Source organism: Schistocerca cancellata, chromosome 5, assembly GCF_023864275.1.
Source record: "Schistocerca cancellata isolate TAMUIC-IGC-003103 chromosome 5, iqSchCanc2.1, whole genome shotgun sequence".
NCBI lineage: Eukaryota > Metazoa > Arthropoda > Insecta > Orthoptera > Acrididae > Schistocerca > Schistocerca cancellata.
Window position 1 is genome coordinate 371,828,779 of NC_064630.1, and position 24,788 is coordinate 371,853,566.

A 24,788-nucleotide genomic window follows, 5' to 3' on the forward strand; every position below is an offset into this window, starting at 1 on the left:
TGGTCGTAATTTCGAGAGGGAGGTGGAGGGAGGAAGGAAGGACACGTGTACGGCGAAAGCAGCGGTAGGTACGCGCCAACATGCGTAGTAGCCGGTGGGAGCAGCTATTTGCTGCACTAATGGCAGTGCCATTTGGGCCAGTCACGAGCGAGCGGGTACCGCTGGCCGCGGTCTCTCTCTCTCCCTCTCTCCCTTTCTCTCTCTCTCCCCCGGCCGGGAGGTTTTTGTGAGCGCGCTCCGTGACGCCCGCCTCGGGGCCAGATTTCTCTGTCCCGCCACCACGTGTGTGGTCCAGCGGCGCGGACGCCGGCGCGGGCGGCGGCGGGGAGCGGGAGGAGAGCAGGGCGCCGCGGGGTGGGGAGGGGGCGGCCTCGGCACAGGTTGCCAGGCAACGGCCGCGGCGCCAGCCAATCCCAGCGCTCGGCCATCTCCGGCCGCCGTCGGCCGCCGCCGAGCTGCGGAGCGAGGAGCGGCAGAGAGCGGAGTATACCAGAAGGAAGTCGCAGGCGAACGCGCATCAGTCCGGACCGAAAAGCGCGTAGCGGACGTTGTTCTCAGTGCTTGCGACAGTGCGCGTCGTTTGAGAGGTAGTGCGGTGCCGCGCCCGCGGCGATCGTAGTCAGTCACGGTGCCGGCTTCAGAGAGCAACCGTCGCGCGAGCCAGCGGGTCGCGTTTCTGTTGGGACGCCTGCCCCCCGGCGCGAGGGCGCGTGTGACGGCAGAGAGTGTTGTCGAGTGCGGAGCGCCGCCACCACCCGCCTAAATGTGGATACTGGAGGCTGGCGGCGTGCAGTGGCTGCTGAAGCGGACGGCCGAGCTGCCTGCCCCTCCGCACCGACATGGTGAGCGCGGCGGCGACCACGACGACCGCGACTACGACGACGACCTCGTCCCGGAGGGCGTCCTCTTCTTCGTCCTCCTCGAAGCCGCCGACGGATCCGGACCTGCTCGTCAGGCCTAGCTGGACCGACGCCGCTGTCGCGCTCGCCCAGGTCGACAAGGTAAGCGCAGAGCGCCAGTGGCACAGTAGTTGCGCGTGCGCGCGGTGGGGTAACGGGTTATAGGGAGAGGGCCGCTGACCCGTGCTGCCAACAGCTGGCGCGCGGCACACATACACAAGGACGTCTCGCGGCCGCCACCACTGGCGGAGCCCGGCTGCGCTGTTTAAATCTCGCGCACTGCCCTGCACGTGTGCGCAACTGGCGATGCGCGGGGACGCCAGTTTCCTGGCGACTGGCGAGCGTGACACGTTTTGCGGCGGCCGCCGGGACCACCCACGATCCACGCCACACCGAAGCGAGGCGCGCTGCTTTCTTTATGGAAGACCCTCCCGGCCCTCCTCGGCGGAGGACAAGAAAACGACAAAAAGGCCGCCACTCTGTCTTTCCCAAACTGTTGTGACAGGCGGCGCTCTGGCACTCCGTGCAGCTTCCCACTTGCCTGACACTGCAAAAAAAAAAACACCAGTCTCCACTTGTCAACCCCTCTCGACGTCATGTATTGAGAGCTTCCGCTCTAAACCTCCAGTTTTGAAGGCATCCAAGCATAAATCCGGCAGCTTACCACACAGAATCACACTAATTCGTTCATTAGCGGTTTTGTTTATGCCCCTGTACCTTAAAGTTGGGTGACGAAGCATTTAACGGAACACCATAATTTCCGAGTGTGAATTTACATACCTTATCACAAACCGTAGAAAGCCACTGTCTTGTAGCAGGACTTTGCCAAGTTGAACGTTTTTGCGGAGAGCACAATGGAAATTTAGTAGCAATACCTGTTTTTCCCTTTTACTTACATTTCTAATTCAACATAATAAACCTGTTCAACACAGTTAATGTTTATGTTCACTTAGTGCTGCGAAAAATAAGAGAAGAATTCCACACTGCTCGTACATAAGTCCTCTGCTACACTATCAAAGATCTGTGACAAATATTTTATAAAATAATGTTTGTTTGCATGGCCATTTTCTGCAGCAGCTGTCAAAATCAATTATTATTCATTTCCCCATCTTAAGCTTACTGCAATTAATCCAAGAGAATTTTACACCAGTCGCGTTTCAAATCGGATACAAATGTATCTGCATTTTTCGTTATTTTAGATTCCAACCAGTATTATGTTTATAAGGTTGGTGTGGCAACTTGCTTACTGTATTTCAGCCTCTTGTTTACAAATTCTCCAAACTACTGGAGAATATGTAAACAAGAGACATAAACACCGTAATTAAATCGCACACCAACTTTAAAAATAAATTGTTGGTTTTAATTTAAAACAACCAAACTGGCAGAATGACCACAGAACATGCTTTGTAAATAAAAGCAAAACGCGTCTGGTGTAAAATTATCTTTATTTAACTCCAGTAAGCTTAAGAAGGAAAAACCAATAATAATTCCTTTCATAAAATCTATGACCGCACTGTAACTTACAAAATACGTCAAATATTTCATAAAAAGTCTTTTATAAACAATCTCTGACAGATTTATTTTAGACTGTAACACGGTTCTAAAAGATTTACATTGCGGCACATGCAGCCGCCGGCACTTCATCCATTCTCTACTCTACTCTGACACTTCCGCGGCTTTTTCCAACACACGTTGCATCTCCTCTGTGATACAAGTCAGGAATGTGTTCTTTCTCATCTCTTTGTTGTCTCTAGGTTGCGTGCTGACGCCTTTGACCGCATTTAAACTAATAATGCACGCCGACTTTTGATTGACTATGTCACTCCAAGTCTCTAACTGCAAAAGTAAATGTTATTTTTAATCAGTGGTTGCTGTATTTCTATACTGAATATTTCATTAAATAATAAATTTTCCAGTTTTGTTTACATTTTACCCTCGCTAAGCAGGAAAATGCCGTCTTTGTTGGAGAAAAGTAGATGTAATAACAGCCTTCTAAACCACGTCCGCACAATCCTCTTGCTCGTCGTACTAAAAGTGCACGTATTAAGATATTTTGAAACGAAAACCAGGACCGTAAAAATAAGAACAAATCTGCAAAAAACGCCACATTATGTAACCGAAATAGACTCCAGAAGTAGCATTTTTACTAACAGTGACAATGACTTGGTATATCCATCAATTCCTTTAATACACTGGAGACAAAATTGTTATGAATTTAGAGTATATCTCAACCATTCATCAAAAAACGAGAGAGATGAGCACATTTTTTGGCTCGGAAGTGTGTACCGTAACTCAACTTGTACTATAATATCTCTTGTAACCCTTCCTATATTTCTTGTTGCATTTCTAGTCCTCTGACAATTACTTTCTTATAAACCTTATTCGGTGAATATTCGTGCAATTTAACTTCAACTGGGCAGCATAAATTCACCACTGCACTTGTTAAACTTAGTTTTCGCTTCTTATTTAGCTGTGATCGAGAGCAGCTGATATAATGCACTTGGAAATGGACTTCCTGGTAATTGCATATCATTATTGAACGTATATAGATTATATACTTCGAGGTATTTTATCATTTGATACCAGAAATTCATGATCCACACCGAAAACGTAATGCGAAGGTTGCCGTTCTCTTTTGTGCAGTATTTCACTTGTTTTGTCGATACATACGTTTTAGAACGGTCCTTTCAGGACGGCAGCAACTAACAGTTGTGTAACTTAGTGTGGAAACACCCCGCTGGCGCTGACGTTCAGCGTTTCAACAGAATTATCGATTTCAATTTTCGTTTCAGTATTCAGTGTCAATAGCGTAGCACTACTGTTATTTGTGGTAAGCCTCGATGTTACTAAAAAAACAGTGGACCTAGAGTTCTGTGAGAATTCATTCTTTCCAAGGAAAAGGATCTTTCCTACAGACCTGAAGAAAATATATCAACAGCCGTAACTTTATTAAATAATTTTATTTCGGTGCTGCATTACCACTCACAGTTTTTGTTGGAGGTGTAGAGAGTCCATATCTATTGACAAGTTCTAGCTGTGTACGGAAACCAGTTGCATATAGAAGTCCCTATAATAATACAAACGACTGGGTGACTTACCTAGAGTCGTGTTATAGGGCCCTGAAGATCGTGCCAGTGAGCCATCGAAACCGATAGCTAAATAAAATTACAGCTGTTAGTATCTATTTTCTTCAGGTCTTCGAGCAGGCGACGCCCCATTCCATCACACAAGATGGAATTACAGGACCTTTCCTAAAATTTCTGAGACACTAAGAAATTTCAGTAGCTGTCTTGCTTAAGCAGTGCAGTAACTTTATTGACAGAGAGTTAGTAGCCAGTACTGAATGTCAGCAGTCGTTAAAGAAGCTGTGTTACAATAATTTTTCGACATTAATTTACAAAGTTCGTGATGTACACGTAGTGAAGAGGAGAAAACATTGACGAATCGCTCGCCGTCCATTGAAGAGGAATTTATGGACGTTTCGTAAAGAACAAATACATTTTTGAGACACTGCAAAATTTCAGTGATTAATTTGGTCATGCAAATGCAGTGCCTTTAATATCAGGGAGTGAGTTTTTCCTGCACAGAACGTAAACAACCCGTATGGATTTCTCAACAAACTATGTTGCAGTAATTTTCCTACGTTAATTTACAAACTTCGTCATGTAAATCTTGTGAAGAGCACAAAACAACGATGATCGCTCGCTCTGGTGGGGACCTAGCGAAATTCAGTGAAGAAGACATACACTTTTGAGACTGTGTGAAATTTCTGTGGTTGTTTTGTTTCTGCATTCGTAGTAACTTTGCTGTCAGAGAGTGAGTTTGTGTCAGTAATTATTGTAAACAATCTGTGTAATGGTTCTTCAACTGTCGGTAGAAAACTGTATGAGAATAACCTGCCATTTACAACGTTAGGCTAAGCTAATGGAGAGCTCAAAGCGATGATGAACCACTCGTCGTGTTTTCAGGGGGGGGGGGGGGGGATGGCAGCAGTTCAAATCCCGTCAGGCCATCTAGATTTCGTTTTCCGTGGTTTCTCCAAATAGCTTTTTAAGGCAAATGCCCAGAGTAGTGCCTTTGAAAAGGACTGCCTTTCAGCCAGAGCTTGAGTTCCGTGTGTAATCTCACGGTTGGCCGGATGTTGAAACCGTAACCCTCCTTCGTCTGGAGTTGTAGGCGGGCTGGGCACGACACACAGTAGCTTGCTGGACGGGCGCCCGCCGCTGACTGGGCCAGCTCATGAATGGAGCCGCGGGCGCCTGCCGGCTGTTACGTAACGCTGACTGACATCAGCCCCCGCCAATGACGCGCGCCGACCTGGCCTCGAAGTGGGGACAGCCGCACGGGTCCCGTCTTGCTATCTGTCGCACACAAATGCCGGACATGTGCCACGCCGGACATTTGCCACACTTGCTCCTTCGCCAGGTAGCGATCCCTCAGGTAAGGGACGCCCTTCCCCGCACTACCTCTGTCCGCTTTCAAACCGCCGTCTCCACATCTTACTCGATACAACCAATACGTAAGGGACCTTCTTCTTCGACATCTTGGCCAAATACACAGATTCTTTTCCGAAGTCGAAATATTTATAACTTTTGGGAAACGAAAGCAATACCGACGATTATGTCAGTATGTAATTAGTTCCGCCAAGTATGATATAAATCCCTCTGTCTGTACGATAGCTTCCTTTCACGCTTACTGAAACAGTCCATCGCCATGGGAGCAACAAGAAAGGAACGATGTAAAGAGAATGCGAATGTACGCTAATCATTTCTTTTTGATCACTGCATTTGTGCCTACTTTAATTACTACAACTACATGCCCAAAAGACAATAAGGAAAGAAGAAATTGGTATGTGAATGTTTGAAAAGAAGAACGACATACTCTCTAAAATACGATGTCCCTTGCGGCGAAACATTAGTTAATAAAGTGTAGCGGGACAATGTTCAAACCATGACTTAAAATACGTTCACTAAATAGAGATAATAACATCTATGACTGATATGTCATCTAAATTTTAAAATGTTAGAAATAAGGAAATGAAGTAGTACAGAATGCTATGCTTGTAACGTACGTTGTTGTTCTACACTGTTTAGCTCTGGTATTTACAGGGTCACAGAGAAAGCATCCTAAGTTTTGGAGGGAAATGCCGTAATTGTAATGATCTCCACTACAACAGAAACAAGAAGCAGAACTTAAGGAAAAATAATGTAATGTGTGTTGCAGTTCGCAAGCGACATTGAAGCAGATAGTTTCAGTGACTTAGTATGGGCAGAGGTTCTGCTCGACAACCGGAATAAATAAATAACTGGCTCCTTTTACCGACCCCCGGTTTCAGATGAAACAATTGCTGAACAGTTCAAAGAAAACTAGAGTCTCATCACAAATAGGTACCCTACTCATGCAATTATACTTGGCAGTGACTTCAATCTACCTTCTGTATGTTAACAAAAATACATTTTCAGACCCTATTGTAGATAGAAAACAACTTCCGTAACTGTTCTAAATGCTTTTTCTAAAATTATTTTGAACAGTTAGTTCACGAGACCATTCAAATTGCAAATGGTTACGAAAACACACTTAACCTCTTAGCCACAAATAATCCTGAACATCATGACGGATACAGGGATTAGTGAACACACAGTCGTAGCGAGGCTCAATTCTGTAACAAAGAAATTCACCAAAACTAAACACGAAATATATATATTTATAAAAGCAGCTAAAAATTCGGTTGACTTCTTTCTAAGAGAGAATCTCCAATCCTTCCAGACTATGTAAGTGAAGACCATATGTGGCTTAAGTTCAAAGAAATAGTATCAACAGCACTCGAGAGATTCATACCAAATAAATTAATAAGAGACGGAACTGATCCCCCATGGTACACAAAACAGGACAGAAAGCTGCTACAGGAGCACCGAAAAAGGCAAATATAATTTAGACGAACGCAAAATCTCCAAGACTGGCGAAGTTTTACTGAGGCTCGAAATTTGGTGCGGATTTCAATGCGAGATGCATTTAATAGTTTCCACAATGAAACTCTCTCTAGTAATGTGGCGGAAAATGCAAAGAGATTCTGGTTCTATGTTAAGTAAACCAGCGGAAAGGCTCAGTAAGCGATGGGGAGGAGGAGGAGGAGACAAGGGACCCGACCCTTCGGAGCAGGTAAAATCGTGGCAAATGTCCGCACACCGTCGCACACACCCCTTCCGTCAAAAACAGCACGCCGGCCAAAAGGCTTCCGAAGTTCCATTCAGTGTTGTGCAGACATAGAGGAAAGTGCCAAGCAGCTAACTGCAAACTCTTCGGAAGCGAGTCCATGTATTACTCTCAATATCAGTTTGACTCCCACATGACATACCGAAAGCTTCGGATCAACGCTGACAGATACATGCACTATTTCTCGACTTCCGAAAAGCATTTGACTCAGTACCATATCTTCGCTTACTGTCAAAACTATAATCATACGGGATGTCAAGTGAAATTTGCAACTTTATCGAAGACTTTTTCGTAGGGAGGACGCAGCATGTTACCTTGGATAGTGTGTCATAGTCAGATGTAGAAGTAACTTCTAATATACCCGCGGGAAGTGTTTGGGATCCTTGCTGTTCATATTGTATATTAATGACCTTGCTGACAACATTAATGGTAACAGACTTTTTGCAGGCGCTGCAGATATCTGTGATGAAGTACTGTCTGAAAAAATCTGCATAAATATTCAACCATATCTCGATAAGATTTCAAAGGTGTACAAAGATGGGCAACTAGTTTCTTATATTCAGAAATGTGAAATTGTGCACTTCACAAAACGAAAAAACTTAGTATGTAGGACTATAATATCAGTGAGTTAATTCTGGAATCGGCCAACTCGTACATCGTACAAATACTTGGGTATACTTTGTAGGAATATGAAACGGAATGATAACAAAGGCTCAATCGCGGATAAAGCAGGTGGTAAACTTCGGCTTATTGGTAGAATAGTGGGGAAGTGCAATCAGGAATTGCTTGCAAATGACTATAGAATATTGATAAAGTGTGTGGCATCCGTACCGAACAGAACTAACAGGGGATATTGAACGTCTACAGAGAAGGGCAGCACGAGTCACAGATCAGTGGGAGAGTGTCACAGATACTGAAGGAACGGAACTGGAAGACTCTCGACGATAGCCGTAAACTATCCCGAGAAAGTCTAACCTGCTTTAATTGATGACTCTAGGAATATAGTACAATCCCATACGTATCGCTCACATAGGAATCGCGAGGAAAAGGTTAGAATAATTACTGCAGGCACAGAGGCATTCAAACAATCATTCTTCCCGCGCTTCGTACGCGAAGGGAACGGGAAGAAACTCTAATAACTGGAATACAGGGATGTACCCTCTGGCATACACCTCACTGTGAATTGCAGAATATAGATGCAGACCAGGCAAAGCTGTCCCTAAACCGAAAGCTTCTCCCTGTTCGAAATATTTTATCGTTGCCTTCCCCAACCCTTAAAATCATTTACCTGCCAATTATTGGGAGACCTGCAGTTTATTGTAGACTCAGAACGACGGCGACGGTTGTTACCGTGCCCGAGGTAAGTGTGACAGAACCGCTATTATTTTCTATGTACAGAAATGATCTGGCGGATCGGGTGGACAGCAGTCTGCGGTTGTTAGCTGATTTCTTTTATTTCCTTTTTTGACCTTTTGGGCTTTCAGAACTTGTCCATGCAGCCACCTTATCACAGGAAATGTCACATTACAATTGGTTTTGACAATTAATGGGGCAGACATTATTTAAGGCGTACCTTGTTAGTGTGTAACATAGGAGTAACAAAGGGCTGATTCGACACAAAATAAGATTTACTACCAGAGTATACGAAAACGAGTAAACAAGACGAACACGTAACACAGGGTACACACTGGTCGTATACTGTAAAAATCCTTCTATTAATACAATAAGAAATGATAAATTGACGTTGGTATACATTTGGGATATTCCCAATTTACTCAACATTAATGGACGTATATCTAAATTAATGTTAAAATATTCTTCGTACGTCCTTTGAGAATTGTTTCAAAAGTACGGGATAGAGTACTGAATATCTGTGCAAGTCTCTAAGTACCATCTAGACAGACCAACAGAACAGTTTAAAAGCTTGTTTTTTGATGATGCTGTTGTGTACGGGAAGGTGTCGCAGCCAAGTGACTGTAGGAGGATAAAAGATGACTTAAACAAAATTTCTAGTTGATGTGATGACTCGCAGCTAGCTCTAAATGTACAAAAATGTAAATGAATACGGATGAGTAGAAAAACAAACTCGTAATGTTCCGATGCAGCATTTGTAGTGTCCTGCTTGACACAGTCACGTCGACTAAATGTCTAGGTGTAAAGTTGCAAAACGATATGAAATGGAACGAGCATATGAGGATTGTGATAGGGAAAGCTTGACATTCGATTTACTGGGAGAATTTTGGGAAAGAGTGGAGCGTGGTTCGTTTGTAAAGGAGGCCACATATAGGACGCTGTAGTGCGACCTATTCTTGAGTACTGCTTGTGTGTTTGGGATCCGCACTAGGTCGCGTTAAAGGAAGACATCGATGCAGATTCAGAGGCGAGTTGTTAGCTTTGTTATCGGTAGGTTCGAAGAACACGCAAGTGTTACGGATTTTCGGGAATCCCTGAAGGTAAATGTGACGTTAGTTTCGAGAAACACTGTTGAGAAAATTTAGAGAACCGGCATCTGAAATTGACTGCAGATCGATTCTATAGCTGCCAACATACATTTCGCGAAAGAATCTCGAAGATAAAATAAGATACCTCGCTCTATTTGCGAGTGGGTCAGGAAAGGAAATAAATGGCAGTGACACAGGATAGCAAGTAAATACAGATGTAGAATTTTCACATTAACAGACTATAATGACAGAAAGAAAGAGAAGACCGATTGAGGACTAAACCCTGCTCCTTTAGATATGAGGGGTCAGGAACTGAATTTTTGCTTGAGGTAACAAGCCCTACGACGGTGGTGTAGCTCCATTTGTATTCCGCCGTGTGTGTTAGACAAACTAATATTGCTTTTCCCCGTTCCAGCGTACGAAACTAATAAATGTAAAATTATTTCAATGTGGGTGATGATAAATTGAAATTAATACATTTTTTTCTTAAAAGGAAATATTTCAAAATGCTAATCGTTTCCACATTCAGTATCAGGAACACTAAGCCGGCGTAAGTATATCTAATAATGCAGTGATAATATTGCTTTCTTTCTAGAAGTGCTTCTTGTAGGTTAACTTGACTCTCCAGCTGTAGACACAGAGAAAAAAACATGTATACTTGGATGATTGGCAGTGACTGTGAAATAGGTGAAATGTCCTAACGCGCTGCATTAAGAAACATACGTCAGTGCGCTTGTAGAATGTGAGTAATTTTGATGTCACCCTTATAGCTGTACACACATTTTAAGCAACATAGCTGCTCGAGGTCATTCTTGTGCAGGTTTCCGCAACACGTGTGACGAACACTGCCTCTGTGGCGGTTTTCTGTGTTTATGACGACATATACTAAATGCCATTCCGACAATTTCCTCCAGCGAACACAGTAAGTCAAAATAACAAATATACATGACTTTAATGAATAAAGGATAGAATCTTTTCACATAAATGTTGACATGCTCCAGTAGGAGTATGTGTTTGTATCATCATTGCAGGCACTCTTATCCTGTTCAAAAATTATAGACGTTCATGTAACTGTACAGATTATTTTGTTCACTATGTCTAGGTAAACAATATATCAGAAACAAAAATAGATGGTGAAACGTTACAAATGGATAACCAGCTAACCTTGACGTAAAAATAAATGAAAGTATGTTTTTTATACATTTTTTCAGTGACTAAAGAATGCATATAACATATGCCAGTGGTGCCTCGACGTTTTATATATACTTTATAATTAATTACTTGTACGTTGTTAACCTTTTAGCCACTAGGAATGTTTTCGCACTGTGCGTTAGGTAGATTAAGTGTTTGCTTGAGAGGACAGGAGTGAATTCTGAAACTGTTTGGCGAACAGCAGGCCCATGGCATATTTGTTCCTTATTTCGAATTCCTCCTCTAAAGACGATAGCAATATTAAAAATAAAATTAGAAGCCTCAGACTTATGCAGTGTATAAGGAGCTTTTCTCCTTCCTAACACAAGCGAAAAGAAATATGAATTCACAAACTTATCTCGTTGAGTCATTTAAAGTTGTTTTTGACTGAAAACAACTGCGTCAGGATGTTACTAATTAGACAGTGCTTTCCGCCAGTTCTCTACGCTGGTCTGCAGCTCGTCTGTGTCAAAAAGATGTTTTCATAGCCAGCGGTTTCCGTGAGCAGATATTAAACTCAGGAGAGTCCAGTTATGGGCTGTATTGTGAGTGATCAAACGCTTCCCATCGAAAACGCTGTATTCGCTTCTTCATTGCCCTGCGGAGTGCGGTTGAGAATTGTCATGAAGAAGGAAACGCATGACAGTTACGTTATATGGGCTGCTTGGCATCAGGCGAAATGTTTCACCAGATCCTCATACTTGTGGGAGACACTATTTTCTAGGTATCTTTACGTGATTACTGTGCGCTGTGATGTGATCGATGGGCATACTAGAGACACGGTCCAACACATCTGTGCAAAGCTTCATCAGATATTCACTGTGGTTTCCATTTCGTGCCCGGTCGGACCTTAGTTTCCGAATAGCCCTCGTAACATTCCTGAATTGGACTGGCCTCCCAGAACAGCAGTTAGCAATATTATCTTCTTAGGTTTTGGCTGTAGAGTGAGGAAAAATGGATTGTCATTCCTCCACAGGCATTCATCTGCATCTACATCCATACTCCGCAAGCCACCTGACGGTGTGTGGCGGAGGGTACCTCGAGTACCTCTATCGGTTCTCCCTTCTATTCCAGTCTCGTATTGTTCGTGGAAAGGATTGTCGTTATGCCTCTGTGTGGGCTCTAATCTCTCTGATTTTATCCTCATGGCCTCTTAGAGAGATATACGTAGGAGGGATCAATATACTGCTTGACTCCTCGGTGAAGGTATGTTCTCGAAACTTCAACAAAAGCCCGTACCGAACTACTGAGCGTCTCTCCTGCAGAGTCTTCCACTGGAGTTTATCTATCATCCCCGTAACGCTTTCGCGATTACTAAATGATCCTGTAACGAAGCGCGCTGCTCTCCATTTGATCTTCTCTATCTCCTCCATCAATCCCATCTGGTACGGATCCCACACTGCTGAACAGTATTCAAGCAGTGAGCGAACAAGCGTACTGTAACCTACTTCCTTTGTTTTCGGATTGCATTTCCTTAGGGCTCTTCCAATGAATCTCAGTCTGGCATCTGTTTTACCGACGATCAACTTTATATGATCATTCCATTTTAAATCACTCCTAATGCATACTCCCAGATAATTTATGGAATTAACTGCTTCCAGTTGCTGACCTGCTATATTGTAGCTAAATGATAAGGGATCTTTCTTTCTAAGTATTCGCAGCACATTACACTTGTGTACATTGAGATTCAATTGCCATTCCCTGCACCATGCGTCAATTCGCTGCAGATCCTCCTGCGTTTCAGTACAATTTTCCATTGTTACAACCTCTCGATATACCACAGCATCATCCGCAAAAAGCCTCACTGAACTTCCGATGTCATCCACAAGGTCATTTTTGTATATTGTGAATAGCGACGGTCCTACGACACTCCCCTGTGGCATACCTGAAATCACTCTTACTTCGGAAGACTTCTCTCGATTGAGAATGTCATGCTGCGTTCAGACACCGCATTGAAAGTGTCTCCAGTTCAAGCAGTCACAAAGGCGAAATGTGGGCATACCCCTATTTATGTTCACTAATATGTGCCCGGATACTCTCTACTGGGTAGTGTTTGTAAGTCGCATCGCAAGGCAGCGCCTGCAGGTGGCGCCTCGGACGGACGGCGGCGGCCGCGTCCTTCGCCTCAGTTGTGGCGAGGGCGTGCCCCTGGTGCGGTGCGGCTCCGCGCGTAGGCGTGGGCGGGGATAAGCGGCGGTCGGCCGTGAGGCGCCGCGGGTGGTCCCGCCGGTGACGTCACGCCATTGTCACACGGGCGAAACAGCGGCGCGCGGGCCCGCGGTAGCGCTGCGGCGAGGGGCTCTACCGCCCATTGTCGGCCGTCACGTGACGTGATGTGGCGTGCGCACGCATCCGCCCATTCCGACAACTAGTGCTTGTGCGACGTGTCCGCACAGACAAATTCGTCCATAAATACCTCGCTCGTCTAGAAAAAGGGATACGGACAGATTATAAGAGTCTGACTTGGCCACATGTTGCTTTATTAAAATGCTCAGCATTGCCCGCATACGATTCCAATCTTCTGTTAGTCATTCTCCTTCTTCCCGTTCTCTCTGTCCATCTTCTCCTTCAAATCCTTGAAGTCCATATCTCCTACAAGCCATCTCCCTATTCACCACTTCCATTTCCTCCCTCCCCCCCTCCCACGCCCCTCGCTGTCCATCTCCTCCTCCCGACTGTCCGTGCCCATTTGTTCTTATCCTTCTGCCCATCTGCTCCTTCCCCTCTGTCCATCTTCTCCTTCACCCTCTTTCCATCTCCTCCTATAGACCTTTTTTCTCATGACGTTATCACGCCTACTCCAGGAGAACACCTTTGGTTCTTATCCCCACAGTATTTATACTGAGGCGATACGCACATATACCGATGGCGGTAACATCGAGTATGCAAGGTACAAAAGGACAGTGCATTGGTGGAGCTGTCCTACGTGATTCTGGCCACGCGACAGGAATTAACAGACTTTGAACGAGGAATGGTAGTTGGACCTAGACCAGTGGACATTCTGTTTCGGAAATCGTTTGCGAATGCAATACTCAGAGATCCACAGTGTCAAGAATGTGCCAAGAATACCAAATTTCAGGCTTTCCCTCTCACCACAGACAACGTAATGGCTGACAGCCTTCACTTAACAACTGAGAGCAGCGGCGTTTGTGTAGAGTTGTCAGTGGTGCCACACAAGCAACACTGTGCAGAAATCAATGTGGGACATACGAAGAACATATCCGTTAAGACAGTGCAGGGAAGTTTGGCGTTGATGAGCTATGGCAGCAGACGGCCTAGGCGAGTGTCTCTGCTAGCAGCACGACATCGCCCGCAGACTTTCCTAGGCTCATGATCGTATCAGTTGGACTCTAGGCTACTGGAAAAAAGTTGCTAGATCAGACTGGTCCGGATTTCATGTGGTAAGAGTTGATAACAAGGTTCGATTGTGTTTCAGACTCCACGAAGCCATGGACCCAACAAGTTGTCAACAAGGCACTGTGCAAGCTGGTGATGGTTTCGTAGTGGTTTGGGCTGTGTCCATTCCCTGTTTCTTCACCAGGCAACCATGATTCCGGCATCTGGGTCATCCATCCTATTCACAGATGAAACCACCTTTACGCAAAGTGGTATCTTCAGCTTTCATAATAGTCATCTGTGGGGGATGGTATGTAGAGCCCCCATGGTATAATGGCAGTGAATCGTCAGCATCGGTGCAGCCAGTGGGCCGGGATTACTGGCGACGATATTTTCGGACCAGTCTTCCTTCCACGTCAGCCAACAGGCGGAACTATCGGCGTTTCTTGCGGGTGACTTTGCGGCACCTGCTGGAAGAAGTGCTATTGATGATTCAAAGTTTTATGTGGCTGCTACATGGTGGTGCTCCAGCCCACTTGGCCATTAACGTCCGAACGCATCTCAGTCGTGTCTTCGATGGTCGATGAATCGGACGAGGGGGCTCCATTTGCATGGCCTGCTCGTTCACTGAATCTAAACCCGTACGATTTCTGGTTATGGGACCATCTCTAAAATACGTGTATGCAGAGTCCACTGCAGATGTGTGCAGCTCATGGTTTAGTGGCTAGCGTTTCTGCCTCTAGATCACGGAGTCATGGGTTCGATTCCCAGTGGGTTGGGGAATTTCTCTGCCCGGGGACTGGGTGTTTGTGCTGCTCTCATCATCTCACCACCATCATCATCATCTTTGTGACGGTGGCTAGATTGGACTGTGTCAAAGTTGGACTGTGTCAAAGTTGGACTGTGTCAAAGTTGGACTGTGTAAAAGTTGGACTGTGTAAAAGTTGGACTGTGTAAAAGTTGGACTGTGTAAAAGTTGGACTGTGTAAAAGTTGGACTGTGTAAAAGTTGGACTGTGTAAAAGTTGAAATGTGTAAATGTTTGACTGTGTAAAAATTGGGACTTTGTATGAGCACCAGTAACTACACAGTTGAGTGACCCACAACAGTCATCATCATCATCATTCAGTCATTCCAGATGTTTAGACACTGGAGGAGCATATGGATGCTGCCTTTGACACTGTTCACATGCAGCATGGCCAATGTGAACGTATGACAGAACACGCTACGGCGCGTACAAGAGTGCACTGAGGCACATGAAAACCATTTCCAACACAACTATGGTCGCACAGTACAGCACATATTAAATCGCAGTCTCTGTAACAATGTATGATTGAATAAATATTTCAGATAAAACTGAAGCATTTCCGTAGAATCCGAATCTGTAATTAAAAAATGGGGTTTCGCATTTAAGACTTCAAAGTAGACCCCCTTCCACCCCGTCCCCATATACGGGGTAAGGTGTGGGTTGAGTTTGGTACCATTGGATTCCCCCCACGCCCACAAACCGCCCCCCACCCCACCCTTCCCTACCCCCCGAGACGAACATTTTTTGTATCCAATGTGTTGTTTTCGAGATATTTCAGTGTCTTCAGATAAACCGATCACACTGTGTAGTATGCTGGTGTCTAAGTCAACTTTCAGGCTGCTGACTTACAGCGTTGTCATTAGCAAATTAAACTCTGTAACAGAGCTCCACTCGGTACCATCCGATTCTCGCGAAACTAGCAGTTACTGCGGAAGATGCTCCGAGCGTCTCTAGGGGAAGATCGGAGGCCAAGCGTCCTTTGGTGCTCCTAGTGAAGGCGGCTGCTTTCAGTTTTACGACCCATAAATAAGGCCGGATTTAAGGCGAACGATTCGAGCTATCAAAATAAAAGGCGCCGGCTGTGGCGTGACCTGTGTCCGCAGAGTGGCTTTTAGCACGCGCCGGAGCTCCTTACAGGCGGCTAGGCCCGTTTTAAAGTTACGACGGTCGCGGGATACAGCGCCCACAGGATTGAGACCTCTTGGTTCCAAATGTGACGGGATGAGTAAGTCTTCTCTACAGTTAACCACACATGAATACTCCACAAACAAGTTTAATGAGCATAGCAGAAGAATCTGCTGTCAGTATTGTTCAGCACAGGGTATAGAGAAAACCGAAGACAACAACTGCTTCACCGCCTTCACCGTCATGTTGGGAGTATTTTTTCTACGTAGTTACCAACTCGCCCGAAAAATTTTTAGATATCGTAACAGGAGAGGTTCCAGATGCCTCGGGAATGCTATTACACGTGATTTCAGCCAGTTACACCTCGTAGGTGCTTCGAATCGTTGAGTTTCAACCCAGTCCTTGAAGCTAAAGAAAACTGTCTCTCTCCACAATAGATATCACTGAGAAGGCGAATTATGACTGTCCAAAGTCGAGACTGTAATATGCGAGACTAATAATTTCCCATCGCAATTTGTACTGCGCCAAAAGTCATAGGATACCTACTAATATCGTGTCGGACCTCCCTATGCCCGGCGTAGCGGCTCGACATGGCATGGACTCAACAAGTCGTTGAAGTCCCCTGCAGAAATGTTGAGCCATACTGCCTCAACAGCCGTCCATTTTTACGGAAGAGGTGCCGGTGCAGGATACTGCGCTCAAACTGACCTCACAACTATGTCCCATAAATGTTCGACGGGCTCTGTCAGACGATCTGGCTGGTCAAATCATTCGCTCGAATTCTCCACAATGTCCTTCAAACCAACTGCGAACAACTGTTGCATGGTGATATGGTGCATTTTTATTCCATAAAAATTCCATTGTTGTTTGGCTGCAAATGGTCTCCAAGTAGCCGAAAGTGAAAATTTCCAGACAATGATAGGCTTATTTGGAGCAGAGGACCCAGTCCATGCATCGTAGACAATCCCCACACCAATGTGTAGCCACCACTATCTTGCACAGTGCCTTGTTGTCAACTTGGGTCCATGGTTTCGTGGGGTCCATCAGCTCTTACCAACTGACTCATCTACAGGCCACGGTTTTTCAGTAGACTAAGGCCCAACCGATACGGTCACGAGACCAGGCGATGCGCTGCAGGTGATGTCGTGGTGTTAGCAGAAGCACTCGCGTTGGTCGTCTGCTGCCATCGCCCATTAGCGGCAAATTTCCCCGCAGTGTCAGGTATATTCGCCGTACGTCCCACATTGATATCTATGGTTATTTCACGCAGTGTCAATTCTACACAGACACCACTGCTCTCGATCGTTAAGTGAACGGCGTTGGCCACTGCGTTGTTCGTGGTGGGAGGTAATACCCGAAATTTGGTATTCTCGGCACACTCTTGACACTGAGGATCTCGGAATATTGAATTCACTAACATTTCCGAACTCGAATGTCCCATGCGTGCAGCTCTAACTACACTACTGGCCATTAAAATTGCTACACCAAGAAGAAATGCAGATGATAAACGGGTATTCATTGGACAAATATATTACACTAGAACTGACATGTGATTACATTTTCACGCAATTTGGGTGCATAGATCCTGAGAAATCAGTACCCAGAACAACCACCTCTAGCCGTAATAACGGCCTTGATACGCCTGGGCATTGAGTCAAACAGAGCTTGGATGGCGTGTACAGGTACAGCTGCCCATGAAGCTTCAACACGATACCACAGTTCATCAAGAGTAGTGACTGGCGTATTGTGACGAGCCAGTTGCTCAGCCACCATTGACCAGACGTTTTCAGTTGGCGAGATATCTGGGGAATGTGCTGGCCAGGGCAGCAGTCGAACATTTTCTGTATCCAGAAATGCCCGTACAGGACCTGCAGCATGCGGTAGTGCATTATCCTGCTGAAATGTAGGGTTTCGCAGGGTCGAATGAAGGGTAGAGCCACGGGTCGTAACACATTTGAAATGTAACGTCCACTGTTCAAAGTGCCGTCAATGCGAACAAGAGATGACCGAGGCGTGTAATCAATGGCACCTCATACCATCACGCCGGGTGATGCGCCAGTATGGCGATGACGAATACACGCTACCAATGTGCGTTCACCGCGATGTCGCCAATCACGGATGCGACCATCATGATGCTGTAAACAGAACCTGGATTCATCCGAAAAAATGACGTTTTGCCATTCGTGCACCCAGGTTCGTCGTTGAGTACACCATCGCAGGCGCTCCTGTCTGTGATGCAGCGTCAAGGGTAACCGGAGCCATGGTCTCCGAGCTGATGGTCCATGCTGCTGCAAACGTCGTCGAACTCTTCGTGCAGATGGTTGTTGTCTTGCAAACGTCCCCATCGGCTGACTCAGGGATCGAGACGTGGCTGTACGATCCGTTACTGCCATGCGGATAAGATGTCTGTCATCTCGACTGCTAGTGATACGAGGCCGTTGGGATCCAGCACGACGTTCCGTATTACCCTCCTGATTCCAGATTCCCTATTCTGCTAATACTCATTGGATCTCGACTAATGCGAGCAGTAGTGTCGCGATACAATAAACCGCAATCCTGATAGGCTACAATCCGACCTTTATCAAAGTCGGAAACTTGATGATACGCATTTCTCCTCCTTACACGAGGCATCACAACAACGTTTCACCAGGCAACGCCGGTCAACTGCTGTTTGTGTATGAGAAACAGGTTGGAAACTTTCCTCGTGTCAGCACGTTGTAGGTGTCGCCACCGGCGCCAACCTTGTGTGAATGTTCTGAAAAGCTAATCATTTACATATCACAGCATCTTCTTCCTGTCGGTTGAGTTTCGCGTCTGTAGCACGTCATCTTCGTGGTATAGCAATTTTAATGGCCAGTAGTGTACAACTCCGCAAGCAAAGTCTGTTAATTTCCGTCAGGCGGTCATAATCACGTCGGAAACCTTTTCACATCAATCACGTAAGTACAAATGTCAGCTCCGCCAGTGCCCTGCCCTTTCATACCTTGTGTACGCGACACTACCACCATTTGGATATATGCATATTGCTATCCCATGATTTTTGTTACTTAGTGTCTTAATCCTTTAATAGTGCTCGTACGCGCGTTATTTCAGAGCACACCACTAATTTATTCAGCATCCTCATCATAGACGTTGCATATTCTTGCATTCCTTCTACACGAGAGGTAACTCATCAGATGGAGGAGATAGGAAGGGGGGAGAGGATGAAGTTTAACTCGAAATTTGTCACAAGCACAAACTATTACCAAAATAGACGTTTACGTTAAGTGACACTTTAAAGTTTTTAGCACCACCGTATAGGTAATGCAACAGCGCGTCCCTCTGGTTCGTAAACACTTTTAATGTGATTCTTCTATGAACTTGATTTGTGAATGGATCTGTAACCATACCATAGGATTTACTGTTGTTTCCACTTAGTAGTAAATATAATTCACTCGAAGGTACTTAGGATGCAATATCTTATCGGGTTCACAGTCGCTAAAAGCAACTGCTTTGTTTTCAGCTCTTCCCTTGAGGTATTTCTTGGGATAATAATATAAATCTCAGACGCACATCCTTGCGTCGTTCTTGTTGTGGCTTCCTCAAAGTTCAGTGGGGATTTGTGTAGCGCTTTTGTGCCGACTGAACAAACCCGACGCGAAACGTAACTCTTCTCTGGACTTTTTCCGTTTCGTACCGCAAGCATTCCAAGCTGTCTAACAATAACTGAGGAAAGATTCACAAGAAAGATACCGAGCAGCGAAGTGTTCTTAGAATTCTCGCTTTTTTCCTCTGTTTTTCTTTCAGTTGCTCGTTCCAGTGTTTATAACGATTTAACTTACACATATAACCCAGGTGAATGCTAAACTGCCAACATTATAGTTAAATGAAAAGAGAATTTTTCGTGCATATTTAAATGCATCTTTTTCCGACTTGGGTTCGACTCTGTTGGACTGTGTGCGAAGCGTAGATTCTCAGGAGGTATTCCAGAATTTCATGTCAATCTCTTCAGAACGTCGTCTGTTGGAAAACAATTCAGTAGCATCTGCGTGAAGTGTGACAGTTAGTTTGCTATCGATATTGTTTGTCATTTCATTTACGCTGAAGAGCCAAAAGTTCTGGAATACGCTCCCAATGTCGTATACAACCTCCTTATCTAGGCCTATCTAGCAACTTGGCTTGTCATGAGTCTGTCGGCTAAACACTTGAAAGGCATCTCAGTCTGTGTCATCTAGATAGCCTTTCCCAATATCTTGATTGTTGCAAACAGAGAATGTGACACATGAATAGAAAGTTCTGTTTTGCGAGTATGTCAAAGACGATATATTACGTCACATCTGGCGAAACAGGCAGCAAAATAATTCGTTAAACGTGTTCAGAATTCTCTTCAAACGAAACCCTTGACAATCTTTACTCTGTTGTACGGTGCAATTTTACTGCCATGTCCTATGTTGTGGCGCTATTGTTATTGACTCTAGTACACTCCTCATTTAACGTGGTCCTTCAAATCGGTCGACCATTAGCACGGGCTATTGTGCTCAGCGGTAGACAGTCAAATTCCTTACTCAGAAGTAATAGGTCTTCCGTGGCGATTTGAGTGAACAAATGTCTAAAGTTCTTCAGAAAGATCCAATGTCCCCGCTCAAATGTAGGATCCGCTTCAACGGGAGAGAGAGAAAGAGACAGACAGAGAGAGAGAGAGAGAGAGAGAGAGAGAGAGAGAGATAGAGATGTGTGCCAAGCCTCGCTTCTGAATCATGGCGCTAAACACAAGAGATTAGTTTCGCTTGCCGAAACGCAGACTGAGAGATGACACGTACGTACTCATCCTGTCTGATCAGGCTGAAGAGCATAGTGACAGAAAAGAGGTAATCCACCAGACGCTCATTTAAGCCATTAATCCACCGACGATGCACTTCACCACAGATGCCCATGAACAGTCTAATTCTCTTTCATAAATATGGATCCTTTCGGCCCGAAAGGCAATGATTATCCCTTCTTGTAGCTCAAATAAAATCTTCATTTACGTCTGACAGCAATGGACGAAATGGATACATGCAGCCTTGCAGACGTCTAAGGACCTTATTCGCTTTCTGATGCACATAAGATGACGTACGCTAAGAACTACGCGTTCTAGACATCAAATGTGGAAGGTAACACGGGCATCCGAAGAAATTTTTCCAGGGGAGGGAGGGGTAAAACCATTAAACATACTACATCCATATCCCCCACCTTTCCAATTAAAACAGGCTTACGAAGGGGAGACGCTCTTTCATGTGTCCTCTTCAACCTTGCATTAGAGAAAGTGGTTCGGGAGAGTAATTTACATCTATACAATGGTCTCCGATTCGAACACAGTGAACTCCTGGCTTATGCAGATGATATAGTGTTGCTGTGTGAAACTGAAGAAGAACTGAAAGACATGTACAGATCTCTCAGGCACAGTGCCAGCAAAATCGGGATTTTGATTAACCCAGAGAAAACCGAATATATGGAAATAGGTCGAGTCATAAGCCCAAATCCTTACTTTGAAATTGATCAACATTCTAAATTCAGAAAAGTTCTCCGGTTTAAATACCTTGGATCACGTTTCAACAGTAAAAATATCATAACAATGGATATAAATGAAAGAATAGCCTCAGGGTCAAGATGTCTGTACTCACTAAGCAACCCACTCAAAAGTAAAGCTTTGTCAATCACCACAAAGATGAAGATATACAACACTACTATCTGCCTCATAGTACTATACGGTTCGGGAAGCTGGACTCTTACAAATAATGAAAGAGAAAAACTGAATGTTTTCGAAAGAAAAGTAATGAGAAAAATCTGGGGACCTGTGTTGGAGAATGGCGCATGGAGAATTCGAAAGAACAATGAAATTTATCAATTACTGAAGCAACCCACTATCATCCAGAAATTAAAAAGTAGGAGACTGCAGCGGGCTGGACATGTGGCCAGAACGGAAAACAACAGGATTACGAAGAAAGCATTTGAAGGAACTCTCCAGGCAACAAGACCATTGGGCCGACCTCGTACAAGGTGGAAAGATGACATAGAGAAGGATATCGCAGCATTAGGAATTTCCGCAGGGTGGAGAGAGGCTGCGAGAGATAGAAGACGGTGGAAGCAGATCGTTGATGCAGCGCGTGGTCTACAGGGCCTGTGATCGCTGAGAAGGTAGGAAGATAGGAGGGAGGGGTAGACTCTAAAAATACCATTTCTGATATTAATGAATGGTGGCGCTGAGAACTATAATGGCCTAAAGCACATCATCGTCGATTATGTGATTGTACTTTGTATTCATGATTCTCACATCCGTTGATCTTGTGATGAGTCAGGCTTATCTGTCCTGTAGGCCAACATTGTATGTATGAACATTCACGAAAAGCTGTCTCGCCTGTTTCTCTGATATTCAATTAAATGTGAGTTAACGACGGTGTGCTTTAGGGGCTTATGGTTCTCAGCGTCTAAATTTTTCAGTTTCGAGACATGTCATTCCCTAAGAACTAAATTTTATAGATGTCCTTATAACCTATTGTATCCCAGAAAACTGATGGTTGCCCACTCAAACGATCAAAACTCTGAAGTCCAGATTCCATCGGGGCTGAGCGGGTGGCCGGGGGACCGGCGGGGGGGGGGGGGGGGAGGGGGGGACGAGTGATCTCTCGTGCCACCCCCCCCCCCCCGCCCTCATCCGTGCTCCTAGCTGACACTTGCTATGGGAATGGGCACAATAAAGTGTTCGTCAGTGGAGATGTGAGAACCTCATCCGATGTGGACCACCTGCGAGCACTAGTAATTTGTAGTCCTACTTGCCTATAATGGCAGGCAGCAAAAATATTCGCGTCGTGGCGCTGCCTCGTATAACCGCGAGCAGCGTCCACCGTCGTGCAGCTATCAAATCAGCACAAAAAGTAAAGCGTCCACAACGGTACGCCCGTCTCTGCCCGCACGAACCCTTCCTATGACTATTACAGCTCATCAGCCTCCCATTTACGGGCGGCAATTTAGAACTAGTTTTACTATGGGCGTAGCCTTGCGAAATAAACACTCTCTGTCATGTGGTCTCTGCCCTCGCTGTTGTTACTACTGGCGACTGGATAATTATACTGGAAAGGTAGCTCATCGTGAGTCTGTAGCTTTGTACTGAACTATAGTTATTACTTTGTAACTGAGGATCCACAGAAAATAATTATTGTATACCGTCGATGTCGCTTTTCTCTTGTTTTCTATAGTATTTTGCCAAGTTTTCCGTAGAAAGCATACCAGTAATTTTCGACAGCTAGAGTACAAGTTTTCGACTGAGCATAAAATATCTGGTATCAACATGATGTATGTTGTCCCAGTAATGATACATCACTTAACACAAAAGTAGGAAATTACGTAAGGACTTCGGAAAGTAATTCATGTCGTCTCAAGCTAAGAGCATTGTGCAACTTGAGTGGCAATTTGTCAGAAGAGAGTACACGTTCTGTGTTTCATGAAGACACAGTTACGCTGCGTTACGGATAACAAGTGCATCACAATGTGGGAGTGAAATTGTGCGGTAACTGGAAACGTACTCCAAAGTTGGACAGAGTGGCTCTTTCGGGCAAAACGTCTAAATGGCGCACAGATTAATCGTGAAATTCTGGCGGTGTCTGGACCAAAAACGCACTGTCGCGGCCAGCTGTAGTTAAATCGTGCCAGTAGTTTCACCAAGGCAGCGCAAACATAAATGTTTCTGGCAGGGAAAGAAAAGTCATCGGCATCGAACACAGACGACAGTGTCCAGGGAATCGGCAAGCTTAAAGAATATCTGGAGGGAGGGGCAGTGGGGGGCGAGAGGATTTCCAACGATAAGGACGTTCACATAGCGATTCTGGAATGGCTCCGTGACCAAGGAGGAGATTTCTATCGTCGAGGAACTGAACGATTGGTTGAACGTTCCTACCATTCGTTACGGAAACTTGAGAACTATGTTGAAAAATACTGCCTTTTATCTGTGTCACTTTGAAATGTATTGCAGAATTCAATAAAAGTTACTTGGCCTGCCATACTAATATGTAACTTACTCTTTGATTGGCTGTTTCCAGTCACTTAATATATTAAACGTAGTACACTGAAGCGCCAATACAGAGATATGGAAACAGGCAGAATACGTCGCTGCGGTCGGCAACGCCTACTAAAACAAGTGTCTGGCGCAGTTGTTTCATCGGTTACTGCTGCTACAATGGCATGTTACAAAGATTCAAGTGAGCTTCAACGTGGTGTTATAGTCGGTGCACGAGCGATGGGACACAGCATCTCCAAGATAGCGATGAAATGAGGAATTTTTCCGTACGACCATTTCACGAGTGTACCGTGTATATCAGGAACCTGGGAAAACATCAAATCTCCGACATCGCTGCGGCCGGAAAAAGATCCTGCAAGAACGGGACCAACGACGGCTGAAGAGAATCATTCAACGTGACAGAAGTGCAAACCCTTTCGCAAATTGCTGCAGATTTCAGTGCTGGGCCATCAACAAGTGTCAGCGTGTGAACCATTCAACGAAACATCATCGATATGGGCTTTCGGAGCCGATCACCCACTCGTTTACCCTTGATGACTGCACGACACAAAGCTTTACGCCTAGCCTGGGCCTGCCAACACCGACAATGGGCTGTGATGACTGGAAACATGTTGCCTGGTCGGACGAGTCTCCTTTCAAATTGTATCGAGCGGACAGACGTGCACGGGTATGGAAACAACCTCATAAATACAGGGACCCTGAATGTCAGCAGGGGACTGTTCAAGCTGTTGGAGGATGTGTAAT

General features: G+C 45.0%; 1 protein-coding gene across 1 annotated transcript in view; it reads left to right on the forward strand.

The window, feature by feature from the left end:
* The first annotated feature begins 505 nt into the window (after positions 1-505).
* Positions 506-24,788, forward strand: part of LOC126187389 (protein patched) — a 163,407-nt gene continuing 139,124 nt past the window's right edge. The window contains exon 1 of the mRNA XM_049928441.1: positions 506-1,001. Within this exon, the coding sequence (XP_049784398.1) occupies positions 840-1,001 (162 nt within the window). The 5' untranslated portion in view covers positions 506-839. The remainder of the gene's footprint in view (positions 1,002-24,788) is intronic.